The 14,302-nt window shown below is 39.3% G+C and overlaps 2 protein-coding genes across 3 annotated transcripts; both read right to left on the minus strand.

Annotated features, from left to right (window-relative positions):
* Window positions 1-637: 637 nt before the first annotated feature.
* On the minus strand, window positions 638-6,235 carry LOC103152576 (mitogen-activated protein kinase 12-like). 2 transcript variants are annotated; one of them, XM_007573091.2, is made up of 12 exons: window positions 5,881-6,235; window positions 5,091-5,220; window positions 3,875-3,933; window positions 3,678-3,789; window positions 3,537-3,566; window positions 3,271-3,318; window positions 3,066-3,180; window positions 2,912-2,983; window positions 2,269-2,348; window positions 1,328-1,406; window positions 1,077-1,250; window positions 638-831 (listed from the first exon to the last, which is right to left on the minus strand). In XM_007573091.2, exons 1-12 carry the CDS (start codon window positions 6,003-6,005, stop codon window positions 767-769), a joined length of 1,089 nt encoding a protein of 362 aa, XP_007573153.1. In that variant the 5' UTR covers window positions 6,006-6,235; the 3' UTR covers window positions 638-766. The 2 variants fall into 2 exon arrangements, with proteins under 2 accessions (XP_007573153.1, XP_007573152.1); XM_007573090.2 differs by lacking the exon at window positions 638-831 and having other exon boundaries at window positions 842-1,250.
* Window positions 6,236-7,406: 1,171 nt separating this feature from the next.
* LOC103152584 (mitogen-activated protein kinase 11-like) lies at window positions 7,407-14,038 on the minus strand. Its single transcript, XM_007573100.2, has 8 exons — window positions 13,771-14,038; window positions 13,572-13,686; window positions 13,417-13,488; window positions 12,522-12,601; window positions 12,284-12,362; window positions 11,952-12,125; window positions 8,584-10,954; window positions 7,407-8,547 (listed from the first exon to the last, which is right to left on the minus strand). Exons 2-7 carry the CDS (start codon window positions 13,645-13,647, stop codon window positions 10,881-10,883), a joined length of 555 nt encoding a protein of 184 aa, XP_007573162.2. The 5' UTR covers window positions 13,648-13,686; window positions 13,771-14,038; the 3' UTR covers window positions 7,407-8,547; window positions 8,584-10,880.
* Between the last annotated feature and the right edge of the window lie 264 nt (window positions 14,039-14,302).

The raw sequence follows: 14,302 nt of genomic DNA on the forward strand, positions 1-14,302 counted from the left end.
TTAGCCTAGTGCTGTAGTATCACGATGCAGCCAGCAGGTAGAGCCAAAACGTAAGTATGGAATGCCATTTTGGATATAATTTCCAAACGGCTTTCCAGTTCAGTCTGGCGCTTAATGGACCCCAGCATGTTTCATAACTCATATGGAGGAATTACATAGAGAGATGAGCCACAAATCAGAAAGTATTGATTTATGAAACATGTTTTAGGATGAGTTTAAAAAAAAAATCAAAACATTTAAATAATCCTTCATGTTAAATCTATCAGTTTATTAAATACACCTAAAATCAAATGTGTAATTTGCTTCCTAAAACGTCAACTAATTATGTGTTAAGATCATACATCTATGTAACCTAAACTGCCACTGTTGCAAAAGACAATTTTCAAATAGACAATGAGCTGCAGAGCAGAATTATGGTTACATAGCAATCACAATTATATAATTCTGATTATTTTCTACTGCTATAGTAGAAAAGTTAAGATTTACGAGTAGGGATTACACCAATATAAAAAAATTGGCAGAAATCTTTCCTTAGCTTGTTTTTTTGTCAACTGTTAAGTCCTAAAGTAAAAAAAAAAAAAGTGTCAATTTCCTGTAAATAAAAGCACCTACAGTTTGCAAAAATAAATGGAGTAAATTATTTTGAATATCTGAACTATTTATTGACAGTAAAAGCATTGACAAACAATTTGGACAACTATTAATAAGATTAAAAGTAATATTTCTGCGTGTAGGTAAAAGTTCATGTCTGCTGGTGTGTGAGCTCTTAAAGAGATGTTTCCTTTGAGTCCCGCGGCGGCCGGAAGGTCAGGATCTCAGTGAAAGTATGACCTGTACAAAAAGAAACGGGGTTTAAGGTTTTAGGTTTTTCACGAGCCTCCTTTGCTACATACGGGCCCTGTAAAAGTCACTGCGTTTCCATTACAAATGTGAGCAAATCCTGCTAGCGCTCATCATCTATCAGCCAATAAGAGGAGACATTCAGGCTTTGGAGTGACAAGCCCCGCCTACTTGGTAGCGGCTACATGTTCGGTGTTTTGGGGAAACGACAGTGACCCCCTCCCGTCCCGCCTCACGTTTCCACTGCTCCAGCGGCAGGTCCGTGTTGTCCATGGTCTGGTCGTACGGCAGCGCCTCGCTCTCCTCCTCCACGTCCCTGAACTCGCTGAAGAACGGCAGCTCCAGGGCCTCCGACGCGCTGGCCCTGCTGTCAGGGTCCAGGAGGAGCATCTTTTCCAGGACACTCACCGCTGCGGCGCACAGACACGCGTCAAAGTCGGCAAAAAAAGAACTTTGGCAATGAAGCCAGAGAGAAATGCTCACGTACCATTTGAGCTGGCTTTGGAGAAAATGGAGTGCAAATCTTTCTTTGGCACTTTCGGTAAACTCCGGATGTAGTTTCTGGCCTGGTGAAGGACAGAAAAGGTCTCAGTGTGATTTTAACCTTTATATCGGCACCTTCATAAAATACAGATCTACGTCATGTTTTGCCAAAAATGATTTTTTGCTTAATCATCTTTTAACAAAAAAAAAAAAAAAAAAAAAAGACTTAAGACTACTAACTTAGAAAGGTGACGATATTCAACCTCCCTTTGTCTGGTACTGCTAAACAAATTACAGTGTAACCAACTTCCTTCAAGTCACGATGCTTCTGGTTTTCAAAATAAAATCCATCTAATTTTGACATTAATCTCAAATTTTGGCCTTTTGAAACTCAGAAATTTCCATGTTTCTTCTAGAAAATTTCTGACATTAACCAAATATTTCTGAGGTCTTTTTTTGCTATAACAAACTTGAAATTTTTCAAACTCAGAAATTGCCAAGACATTCTAGAAAATGTCAATGATCAAGCTCAACATTTATTTGTTTATCCAGCAACTTTTTGACTGTTGGAGCTCAGACATTTCCTTGAGTTTTTTTTTGTCAGTGTGCACTGAGCTCCACCACTGGAGCCCAACAGTCAAACATTTGCTAGAACAAATTAAATACAAATTTGAGCTTCAGGTAAAAAAAATTTCAGTACTAGCCATGAATCAATACTCGATCAGTATTGGTCCACAGCCTGGTGGAAATCTGATCTACGAGACATGTCAAATTTGAAGTTGTAACGTGACAAATGATGTGAAAGTTTAAGAGCTCTGATTGGCTTTGCAAGCCACTGTGTGCCTGGTAAAGGTTTTATTCCAGTTTTATTGAACTGCTGTAATGTGAATCTAAATGGACAGAGCATCTATTCAAACTGAAGACAGTTGAGTAATGACAACTTACATCTTGACTCTGTAGCTTGAGAACAAAGTCGGGAGTCGGAGTTCCTGTAATCTTCATGATTTCTCTTAACTGGTCCAGGTCTGATGAAGGAAAAGGTTAAGAATCGTTGCTCGAATGAATTTCTATCATCATTCATATCAAAATTTTAGTAGGCAAATAAAGAACCTCCCTGCAGGCAGGACCTCTCAATAAACACAAGACTCTGACCACAGGAAGTCCAGAACTACTTAAAGATGATTTGTTAATGTTTCCGCTTGTGGTATTGTAGCAGTATATGACCTGTGATTGGTTCTCAAACTGTAGAAATGTTGGTCAGTTCAAACAAGCTACCTGTAATGTAGAGCGAATAAACACCAAGTGTCAAAAATATGAACCTATGATCTGTATTTTCATACCAGTCTATGTTATGCTGTAGAGTTGTGTCAGGTAAAGATTTATATATACGTTAATGAAATTATTACTTTAGAATAATAATTACCGGAGTACAGATAAGATTTTAGAGTACATGCTGGCTTTTACATCTCATCCAGGCACTTGTATGGATTCAGTAAAAACAAACTTTTACTTTTGTAAATTTTAAGACCATTTTCAAACAAATAACTGAAATGACATCGGGTCAAATTAACCAACCGGACAAGGATACGGTCGTTTCCCTTGAACAAAGGTTTCCCCAGCAACATCTCTGCCATGATGCAACCCGCTGACCAAATATCCACTGCAACGCAGAGCAAAAGCATTGCTGCAAAATGATTCATTTACTCCATCAGGTTCCTTTTGTTTTTTATTATCATCATCACCAGTCTGCGTGTAGTGCATCCAGTTAAGGATAACCTCCGGTGCTCTGTACCAGCGCGTCACAACGTAGCCGGTCATCTCTGCATCGGCCTGCCGGGCCAACCCAAAGTCCAGGATCTACAGCAGAATGGAGGGTAGGTACCGCATTACATTTTAAAAAATAAAGATGAGAATAAAGCAAGACAAGGTGGCTTACCACTGAATTACCTTTAGCTCACAATCAGGGTTTATGGCCAAATTTCCAGGTTTGAGGTCCTGTTAGATAATATGTTTATTACAGATCAGTATACAGAATGTATTTACTCTTTAATTTGTACTCATTAAATGTCAAACATAGGAAGGTAATATCAACAAGGCATGCTGGGGTATTTAGAAATGCAGCACAGAATTTTAATACAGTGTTTTGTCTCAATAAAAGAACAGATAAACAGACTTGGTAAAGCTTATGGTTCAATAGGTCAAAGTTCACGCACCCTGTGGATGATCCCTGCAGAGTGGATATACTGCAGAGGAAAACGATACAGGAAAAACATAAGCTGTGCTCAGAAAAATACAATTTTCTTGTTTGTTTTTTCCCCTAGAAAACAGAGAATGTTTGGAGAATTTATTTCCACCTTAAGGCCTCTCAGCATCTGATAAACCAGGAACTGGACGCGATCCTCCGACAACCTCTCCATCTTCATCAGCTTGCCAAGGTCGGTGCCCATGAACGGCATCACCAGGTAGCTGAATGTAAGGAGGTCAGTGTTATGATTAGGACATAAAAAATAAATAAAAACTTCTGGAAGAAGTGAATAGAAAAGGAGCTTACAAGTCTCGAAACCGATCCAAAGAGATCTCAGCTGTGAAAACATCCAACAGCCCGATCACCTGATAAAGACCAGGAAAATGATTTCAAATTTACTATGCTACGCTATTGAACATTATGCTAATGGAGCACCACACCATACCGCACTAGTACTACACTACTAGTGATGGGTCAGGCTCAAAATAATCTAACAGCCAATGCTTTGGAGTCAGTCAAAAGAGCAGAGTCCCAAGGTTTTTCCCTTGAGCTGCTCAGCTCTCACTCTCAGTGGCTCTGCCCCTCAGAACTTTATTTTGATTGTCAGCTTGTCTTCTACAAAAAAAAAACCCCGGGACAAATACTAACAGAGAGGGTGAACAGCATTAGCCCACGCAGACTGAAATATTATTTGAATACTAATCTGCACAGAGTACATAGTTTGCTTACTGAGTTTGGTCTTGTTTCAGTTGCAGTTCTGTTTGGTAGATTTTCCAGGAGTGTTTGGTTCATTTGTTATCTTGTCCAATAAAAATGAAAAGCTTGGCTGAAGTTTTGTAGGAAAGTTAAAAGAAAGCCTGCTTTTATAATCGACCAAATTCATAAAATTAGTAAACATGAAGCTTCTCTTATAAACATTAATGCAAGCAAATTTATTAACATAGAAACAATTCATATTCACCAAATTAAGCTATTAATATATTAAATTAAGCTAAATTAAGATATGAGGGTCTTGATAACAAATCAAGATCCATTTGGGAGTCAAAAGAGCTGACTGAACAGAACCACAGTTTGGACCACTATGTGCCATATTATGCTATTCTATGCTATGCTACACATTAGTACAGTGTGCTGTTCTACAAATTACTGTCTGTACTAAGCTACACTAGAATACTACTAAGGTTATACTACTCTGTACTGCACTGCACTATATGCTTTGCTGTAATTTACTGCACTGTATTGTGCTATACTATAGTAAACTACACAAGTCGTATGCTACACTGCATTATGCTATGCTACATGATACAATGCTATACTATGTTATACTACTTTGTACTACACTGGCCTACAGCGCCCTATGCAAAACTATGCTATAGTATAGTACTTTCTCCTATCCTCTACTATCCAATACTATAGAAAGGTATTGAATACTCGCTATGCTGTACTGTACTATTCTATACTATACTACAGTATATCTATTTCTGAACAACAAATTCACAGATTGCAGCTCAAATCTCCCTACATTTTCATGCTTCATGTGTTTGAGGAGTCGCAGCTCTCTGTAGGCTCTTTTGGCAAAAAGTTTGGACTGGAAGGGCCGGTGGAGCTTCTTGATGGCCACCTGTGTCCCTGAGCGCCGGTCCCAAGCCGAGCTAAAGAAAAACAAAAAAAGAGTAAAGCACAGATAGAAATGGAGGTATTATTGTTATAAAAGGTTTTATTTTCCTCATTACACAAACATTTAAATCAAAGTTCACTTCAGAGAAACTTTTACCAATATTATTGTTCAACCCCTGAAACCTTCTCTGCTCGGTCACAGTGTTTGCAGTGGGAAAAAGGCAACCTTTGTCGTCTAAGACAAAGTAGTGGAGCATTCATCGCACTTAACTGAGTCTCTGACTTCTCATAAACAATGAGGGTGGAAGGGAGGTTCTTTGTTGACCCTCATCCACTCTCACACAATGCAGAGGGGCCCCGCAGAGCCAGCTGTGGCCAAAAAGTGACCAAAGCTGCAGCTTGACTTGGATATAACAGTAAATCTTAAATCTTATCATAAGTCTCAAAGAATCAGGATAACTGAAAACATACAAATCTATTTCTTGTTCTCTACTTTTGGGTGAAATACAAATGGTGTATTCCAGTATTACTTTCAGTTTAAGTGCCAAGTATTTCTTTCACGTTTCACTTCTATGAAATAAAATTTAAAAAAAATAGTTAAAAAAAAAAGACATACCCGCAAACTATTAAAAATAAGCAAAATATTCCAAATGATTATTTTGTCTTTCTGAAAGCTCCTTCCTTTCTGAACTCACCACACGGTTCCGTAGGCTCCGGTGCCGACCTGCTTTAAGTCCCGGTACCTCTCCGGTACTTCCCACACGGTTCTGTTCACCTCGTGCCGGTAAAACCCCGTCCGGGACCGCGCAGCTATGGCCATACCGCTGAGGTGAGGATGTGGACCGGATCCCGGAATCTCATGAGCGGAAATAAAAGTTTGTACCGCAGAAGTTCAGGAGCGCAGTCCGAAACCGAAGCAGAGAGTCAGCGGAACATTCCTCCAGATGGACCAGCTGACAACTGGAGCACACACACCCCTCCCCCCGGAGCGGGTGGACCCCAACACGGCCACTCGGTCACATTGTCTGCCCGGCTCCTGGTCGCCCTGGGCAGTCCGTGGGTGTGTCTACACGGTGGGGGCAACATCTGCCCATCCGAGGCCAAACAAAACCCCAGAGATCACACAGCCTCTGTCATCTAATAATAACACTCACTGATCTGGTTCAAGAAATAGTTTTTTTTTCTTTCTTAAAGTAAATTCTTATTTTTAAAAAAGTGACCATATTGGAATAAATTAATTCAAAAATATTTCCCAAAAGGAAACTGAATGTTTTTGCAACTTATATTACCCAGAGTTCTTCAAAGAGTTGCTGTAGATACTGATGATAGATGCAACAGTAGCAAGACCACTAAAAATAAATAAATAAATAAAATTCAGATTTTTTTTTTTTGTCAGAATCCTGACTTTTTTCTCTGAAATTTAGTTGAGGGATCTCCTGTAGCAGTCAGTATCACAGTGTCTGAAGAAGCCTCTGAAGTGTTCAGCTGTTTGGCACAGAGTGTTGTGGGATTGGTTAAAGGTTTGTGGACTTGTCTTTTGCTGAAATGTGCTCTGACAGCGTTGATATTTTACTTCAACTAATCCACAATTTTTACTTTTGAAGTAAAAATTGAGGGATTACAAAAATTTGTTTGATTCTTCACCAAACACCTGAACACATGAACTCCTCTACTTAGCTATGCTTTACCATATTATACTACAGTCGTCTATGCTAAGTTGTGCTGTACTAGGCGATTATGTTGTAGTGTTTGAAGCAATTTTGTACTTCAATGTTCATATTCTCTATTTTATGAAATTTAGGAATCTGCCAAGTTTTTGAAAATTCTTTTGCAGCATAATACACCTTGTTTTTTATATATGTTTTTTTTTTATAAAAGGTTTCCCACTGTAACAAACTTTCCTGAAACTTTAACTTACATTGACCAACAAGAAATTTAAATCTGGACTTTTAAGAATACATTTTCTTTATTAATACAGCCAGAATACATAAAAATCACTGAAAATATTTGGTGCAAAAAAACAAAACAAAACAAACATTAGTATTTATTCTGTTGAAGCTTAAACTTCCATAACTATCTGTTGATAAAAGAGCTGACATTCCTTGCAGTGATCTGAAACCCAAACAACTGAATCACATGCCAACATGTATTCAAAGTCACCACTAAGTTTTAACAAACCTACGTACAGTAAACATATACATTCAGTATGTAGCTGTTATTCAAGTCCACCACAGATACATTAACATAAACACATCATGTTTAAACATTCAGACTTTTAGTGCTCAGACGGAGATCGTTTCGATTTACTAGGACAATAGTCTCAATATTTTTCATCCGGTGTTAATGGACAACTTGCTGAAAATGCTACATGAAAGCAAAAGAAATAATAATAAGAAAAAACATTAAAAAAATAAAAAAATTTTGGACTGTACTTGTAAACATAAGCTCTTTATGCTGCTAATTTAGCAATATGTAAATGATACTGGGTCAGTGAATTTAGCCAAAAGCACAGTTTGATTTTGTGCATTTGGATAAAAAACAAAATGGTAAATTACAGATTACCCTAGATTACAGAAATGCCTGAAATTCTAAAACTGTAATGCTTCTAGTTACAGTACAACAGATTTAAACCCAATGAGCTAGCAAAGTTAACACTAGAAAAATGTTAGCATTTTAGCTAGCCTGTTGGGCAACGTGATCGGGGTCTTTTAAGCAAACTCATTAGCATTAGCTTCTGTAAAAATCTTAGCCAAGCTTGGTCTAAACTAAGAAATACAATTAACAAAAATTTTAATGAACAAAGATTTGTTCTAGGCATGGGCCAGTTACTGGTATCAAGGTATATCAAATATTTCATTTTCAAGCTGCTAAAAGTTTCTCCCATTCTGATTTAAAGTTTTTTATAATGATATGAAAAGACGGTGTTTTATTCAGATGTGGTGTTATTTCAGTCAGCTCGGTCAGCTGGCTGAAATAAAACTACTGTACTTTACAAGAAAAAACACATTTGGCAATTTGGAAATACTTACAGTTGTTGATAGTTGGGGTAGTACAGGCATGCTGTTAAACTACAGTGATTTTTTTAACATGATTTAGAATTACACAAGCGGCTGTAGATCTCTCAACATTCTGGTGTAAACCTGTTTTTTTTAAATACCAAACAAACTTTTTTCCTATTAATAAAAAGGTGCAAAAGACTAGAAGAGAAAAGTATGCAGAGTGGAAAGCAAGGCAGCACCAGACATCACTCTTTTTAGGACTATTTTAAACAATAGTCATAAATTTACAAGCAGGATGTCCGGCTGGCCATCTGACTCATCTGATTCATTTACCACATATTTGTTCTACATTTTGAAAATAGTCTGCAGACTATTGGTAAACATGTTTTTTGGTAAAACATGTTTACCAAAAATAATAAGTATATGCTGTATTATACTACTGTAATAATCAATATGCCGTGTTATTTTGTTTGTAGTATTTCAATTGTATTTTGATAGCTGACATGTAACAACTAGATAATGATATGAATTTTTATTTCTGGTGACAAAATTTTAGGAATCCACAATATATATCGGTTTATATGCTGATGTTGGTCATTTTTAACATGATCTGATGAGTGAAACTGGGTTGATATTAATGACTGATTTTATTTCCGTCTTGTTTGTGTTTCAGAAGCAGGAGGTTGGTCATGTGGGATCTGTTTGGTTATGTGACAGTGAATGTGATGCGTCGCACTATTATAGGACGTTTCCATATTGTTTCAATCCTTACTAAATATCATTGTTTATATATTGAACATTTTAAACAGAGAGACACTGTGGTATTTTTATGACGTTTATGATGTAGAAGAGGGTGAATCTCACACTAGCCCATCCCTAGCAAACTCTAGAAGGGCCCTAAAATATTGTAATCTTCCACCTGCTTTAGAAACCTCACGTATTGCAGTGTAGCCATTTGTTTTTGTGAACAAATGGTCCAAACAAAACTCCAGTGTGCAGCAAGACACGGACGACGGGCTGTGACAATGTGCACATGCACCGAATACACGCGTCTCATGCATTTCAATTGAGGGTTTGCATCAGATGATGTCGGGCAAAAATATTGCGCTAAGGATGAAAGACAGAAACGGATTTAAACAAAGTCGACAATGCTTTGACCCTGACCCTCTATTTTCTTTTAAGACCTTCTTTTAGACCTGGAGAGCACAAACAGAGCTTTATGGTGGCCATAAACAGCCAGAACGTTGCGTTGTTTGATTGATCCCCACATTATATGAGACTCCTGTACTTTATTGGATAGATACGGACTGAGGCTGTTTGCAGAATTTAACATTAATCAATGTAAACTCACAAACGGGCAGTAATGATAGCAAAGCAGCCAAAGCTAACAGGTGACCAACAATCAGCCGCCAGCAGGACGTGTATGAGAGCGAGGTTCCAGAGTAAACACACACCTGCAGCGCCGTCACACTCTTCCAGCTTTGGCATATATTCATTACCTTGCTAATAACAGCACAGTTGGTGTTCAGGTGTAAATAGGCAGGAGAGACGAAGCAGTAGTTTGTTTGACTGAACAAGTTGAAAATTCTGCTATTGTGCATTATAAACATAGAGAGATTACAATACAGTACCGGTTATAAGACACGACTGTAAAATGAGAATAAATCATGCTTCAGTGTAACGCAGGCAACCTTTAACCTTTAACCTTCTGGGTCCCTCTACTTGTTCTTTGTGGGCTTTTTTTTTATTATTATTTTGTTTAGGAAAACCCGCAGCCTGTGTTACACATGACCAGGTGAAATCTTTATCACCTTACCTTTAAAGTTTTTGATAAATCAAATATCACAAACTGGGTTCCTTCTAATATTTGTGTTGCCATTGACTACCATTCAAACGCCATGTTTAGAACACACTGCCAATGAAATCTGAGTGTAGTTGGAGTTTAGTTTTTATTCTCCCTGGTGTTGAAATTCTTTCATAATTTTCTTGTTGTGTAAATCGATCAATTTCATAAACAGATTTGGGGAAAAAATACGACTGTGTGGGGTTTTTTTTCCTTAAAAAATTTAGATATTTAATCACTAAAATAGACATTTAAAGGGTTAAAATTCCCAAACCTTTATAACTGTTATTACATGATGAGAATTGAAGTTATAAATGGCAATAATATTTTTAAAAAATGGTTGATTCATGAAATTTCTCTGTCATTTTCTAAACGTATTCGGTGGCGAACCAAACCAAGGGACTCCAGAAGGTTAAAGATGAATCCCATAAATGAAAGCACTAGGTTCATGGAACTGATGGGTGATATGTCCCTGACGTTGCTTTGGAAATCCTAGTGTGCGTATTTATACTTTTGTCTTTACCGTTCTCTCAGCCTGTACGCACAAATCTGCAACCCAAAGTTCCTCCCCCCACCAATCCTTTCGGCACCCAAACGGTTTCTCATTTCACCATCCGTCAGCAAAAATGTAACAGGAAGCGACTTTCTGCTGCAGAGATGTCCTTTTTAACACCATCCCAATCACGATCCCTGCCGCCGGAATGTTTGTGCGTCTGGTCCCCATGGAGACCGCCGTTGCCCTTTTCACGTCAAAAACAATCAAACACAATTAATGTTGCTTTTCTCCACGGTCTGTTTTGCATCCAGTGAGTGTGTGGTTGTTGGTCTGGGTGGCGGTGGAGCAGAGGGGGCCTTACTGCTCCACCTGGAGGCTGTCTGTCTTACTGCCCGACGCCTTAAAGCTGCTCACCTCTTCGAACACCAGCTCTACAGACAGACAGGAGCAGAGGGGGAGAGAACATGTTAGGAAATAATGGTGAGGGTTTTAGGTACAGGCATTTTGCAGTCATTTTGTTTGCATGTCAAACGTTTTGTCACATTACAGCCACAAACTGCAATTGAGACATCTAACAACTTTCTTTAAAACCATGACTTTCTCCTTGGCCCTCCTCCAGAAATGCCAGAGTGCGACGTACTGCCCACTGACTACTGCTACTCTCACTCAAAGGGTGGCGCCAAAGTCACATCAGATGAAGATCAGGTCACAAGGAGAAGAAGAAAATCAACAGAAACGCTTGTTTGAACGAAACACAGCCTGGATCATTTTTACTTTGTTTTCTTATGTCACACAAAATCGCAGTAAAACACGATGGAGGTTTGTGGTCTTAACATGACAAAATGTGAATAACTTCAAGGGGTGTGAAAATATTTGCAAAGAAATTGCAAAGCTAGAGGAGGGATATTATGTATTTTCCACGCCTGTGAAACAATTTTAGAGCACATTCAAGTAACTGTTACCTTCAGCTGTTATGAAAAGTAAGAAAATATCAAAAACAACTTCAAACACATTTATCATATCTGACTGCTGGAAATTGGTGTCTGTCTCTTTAAGAAGCTTATATCCTTTCCAACACTCGTCACTACAATGCTTCTCAATAATGCTGTTTGCAGCCATTCGGCTCAGCAGATCCGCAGTTCCACCAGGTGTTTGGTAATTGCTGCTGCCGCTAGTCTAGAGGAACTGTGTGGGGGGGGGGGCTGGAGCTCGGCTGGGGACTGAGCTCCACAGTGGAGATTTGGGTAAAGAGGCGGTGCATTGCATGAACAGGCATTAGGGCACACCTTAATGGTTGCCATGGGAGATTCAAGGATTCCTCAAAATGAACAAATGAATCAAAGCAACCTCCATGTGTTTGATGGGCTATTTTGCAAAATACTGATTTTAATTTCAGGTCTGAATTTGTAAAAAGCACAAAGCTGTCACCTTTCCACTCCTCCAGAGTCCGGTCCTTGCTCTCCAGCGTTTGGTCGTAAGGCGGAGCCTCCGGCTCGTCATCTGGGTCGTGGTACTGCGAGAAGTAAGGGTGGGCCAGGGCCTCGCTGGCCGAGATCCGCTCATCACAATCCAGAACCAGCATGCGCTTCAGCAGGTCGATGGCTGCCAGGGTGACAGGAACAGGAAGGTAAGTGGAGGAGGGTTTGGCCGCGGCTCACCAACGGTACGGAGAGCAGCTGGTGTCACAAAAATCAGATCAGGCTCTCAATGGTTTTCTAACAAGCTGAGAATGTTGGATAATTGAATCTGTGGTGCATCACCAAGTGGGTTTGCTCCCCTGAAGATCTTTTCCATGTCTTGTTGGGGCATGAAGGGAAGAGACTGGATGTACTTCTGGGCCTGCAAACAGAGAGCAGTGTTCAGCACTCCCACATACCGACTGGTCAATCAGCGACTCTGTGAACCGAATGTCTGATCACTCAGATCACACTGCTGTGGATGAAAATAGCAGCACAGAGTTTTTATTTCCCCGTCTCCACCCGGTCGGTTCGTACTCACGTGTTCGGAGCAGATCTTCTTCAGCAGGTCTGGTGTTGGAGTGCCAACCACCTCCATGATTCTCTTCAGCTGGTCGATATCTAACGGCAGGAGGAGTTAAAGAGTTTCCTGTTTCTGCTTTCTGTCAACTTACAGGTTTCAGATCAAACAACTTTTATTTATAGACAGAAAAAATGTTTTCAAATGATGATTCCACATATCAAGGTAAAAAAAAGAGGATTTTAACCAACCTTTGAATAGAAAAATTGGTTCTTGAATCAAAGTTGTGACCCTAAAATTCAAAATGAAATTACTAAAGACTTGCTCCTATGCACTTACAGCATATGGCAGGCATATTCCTTAAGACTATCTTAAGAGCCATCCCAATAATCTGGGAATATTTACAATGGTTGGAAATGGAAAGTCGGCACAGAAACAGGCCTAAAAGTCATGCTGTGTGAATGTTGGATGTTCTGGGTTCTAGTTTGACCTCCTGTTCTAGAACGTCATCAGATTGTGGGATGATGTGTTGCTTTTTCAGATCTTTTAGCCGAACTCGGGTTCCCATAACGGATCTGTTTAAGTGATTCCTTGAGGAAATAGTTTTACACGGCGCAGCCTGAGTCTTTATAGAATATTGACACAAACTCTGCAGACAGCTTTTTTTTAGGCATTGCAAGTTACCCAACACTCAAAGATCAGACGATATAATTAAATTTAGCTCAGTTCTTTGGCTCTGAATAGGAAACTCTAGATAATTCAGCCTTTTGTTGTCGCTGCTATTCATTCCACGTAGTAGCAGAGCTCCATTTCTGAAAGAGTAAGGATTGTAATGCAAATCCGTGAGAGATCTCTGAGCCTCAGAGAGGTTCCTGTGAAGTAGAAAGAGGACTCATGCCAAGACGGTAAAGGATACAGTCAGTGCCGGGGAATAAAACTTTTCCTTTCAGCAATTCTCCCATGATACAGCCCACAGACCAGATATCAACTGGAACAGAAACCAAAGATCTTCAGTCAAGCCGTCTTCAAAGACTTCACTTCCTGAATGTCTGCTGTGTCAGAGCTGCTCACCATTCTGGTTGTAGTGCATCCAGTTCAGCATGATCTCTGGTGCTCGGTACCAACGTGTCGCCACATATCCTGTCATCTCATCGTCCGTCTGTCTGGCCAGTCCAAAGTCAAGAATCTGTTGGGAATAGAAGAAGCTTTCCTTTATGGTCCACAGAGGCTCCAGTAGAAGTTGCAGCGTTGACGTGAATGTGGATCTTACCCTGAGCTCACAGTCTTCGTTCACGGCCACGTTACTTGGCTTGAGGTCCTGAAAAGGGACATTAAAACACCAGTAAACATCAGTAAATTAAAAACAAATAAGGTCATAATGGGCTGAAGATGCTGATTTAAATTAAATATAGAGTGTACCCTGAATAATATATATAGGAATACATGAGACCAAAACGGGCATAGCTCTTTATTTTAATGGTTCAAACACCAAATACACCTTAACATGCATTAATATGCATATGAATGGATATTAGTATGTATTAATATGCATAATTTGTTAGCCGCCTTGGTGCTACTGCAGAAGCTAACATCTCCAGTTTCCTTAATGCCTCTCTAGGCGTTTCAGCCAATCAGCAGCAAGGAAAACACATGGCACTCTTGGATTGGCTGAATTCTTCAAATCAGCCAATAGGTATTTCTGCTTCTAAAGTTGATGTGTCTTTCAACTGTTTAGGCGAATTTTCCAGGAATAATTTGGAGTTACGCTCCACAGAAAAATGTGTTAATCAGCAAATCCTGGA

Source organism: Poecilia formosa, unplaced genomic scaffold (genome assembly GCF_000485575.1).
Source record: "Poecilia formosa unplaced genomic scaffold, Poecilia_formosa-5.1.2 Scaffold318, whole genome shotgun sequence".
Taxonomy (NCBI): domain Eukaryota; kingdom Metazoa; phylum Chordata; class Actinopteri; order Cyprinodontiformes; family Poeciliidae; genus Poecilia; species Poecilia formosa.